An 899-nucleotide genomic window follows, 5' to 3' on the forward strand; every position below is an offset into this window, starting at 1 on the left:
TGAAAGACAGTAGTAAGAAGAAGCCAAGGAGAAGCATTAGAAAGTCTGCAGAAAGAGTCAGGAGCCAAGAGGAGGGGGCAAAGGAGGTGAGGGGGAGGTGGCAGAATGTGGAGACGAAAGCAGACGGCAGAACATTGCTAGAGAGCAGGAAAGGAGGTAAAAGGAGGCAATTTTAGAGAAGGAAGTTTTCATTAACCGGATTCAAACCCGGGACCTTTGAATGAGACGCGAGCACCTTAACATATAGGCCACGAGAGCTCCCGTAAAACACTAACAAAAATAAACAAACAAACAAACAATAACCCATGAACACACCCAGTTACCCACCTGTACTGACATTCACAGACAGAAACAACAGTGTAACAATCAGAAACAAACATGGGGACCTCAGAAGAAAAAAATTATTGGTGATATCAACGTTTATAAGGTGGAACAGTCCAAGTTCTTGCTGCAGAGTGAAGACCACAAGCACTGCACCACAGACGCCCAAGTGTTAGATGTGGGTGCTCTGGTGTGTTCCCCCCCCCCCCTTTTTTCCCTGACAAACGACTATCGTCCTTACCTCTCCTTTTTTGTGCTTGTTTATCTCATGTACCACGTCTAATCTTCAGGACCTAAATGACCCATATTTTGTGTTGCAATTGCAGTAAAACTCTTACTATGAAAACGAAGTATTAGATCTGCTTGTGTTTGCAATGAGACGATCAAAGACGGGAACAATAATTGTCTTGGCTTCCTCAATTGAAACGTGTTGATAGTTTTTTCTCTCCTGTTTTATCCATTTATAGGGTCCAAGACAGTTTTCTCACAATGAAGGGCGTTTTTCCTGTCGCGTTATTATGTAAGTAGATTATGACAGATTACATTTTTACACACACATACACACACACACACACACA

At 42.6% G+C, this 899-nt stretch overlaps 1 protein-coding gene across 1 annotated transcript in view; it reads left to right on the top strand.

The window, feature by feature from the left end:
* Positions 1 to 280: 280 nt before the first annotated feature.
* The window catches only part of LOC101852162, a gene marked incomplete in the record, with an annotated part of 20,773 nt that continues 20,154 nt past the window's right edge, over positions 281 to 899 (top strand). The window contains 1 exon segment of the mRNA XM_013080099.2: positions 281 to 841. Coding sequence (XP_012935553.1) covers positions 811 to 841 — 31 coding nt within the window.

This window comes from Aplysia californica, unplaced genomic scaffold (genome assembly GCF_000002075.1).
Source record: "Aplysia californica isolate F4 #8 unplaced genomic scaffold, AplCal3.0 scaffold00075, whole genome shotgun sequence".
Lineage (NCBI taxonomy): Eukaryota > Metazoa > Mollusca > Gastropoda > Aplysiida > Aplysiidae > Aplysia > Aplysia californica.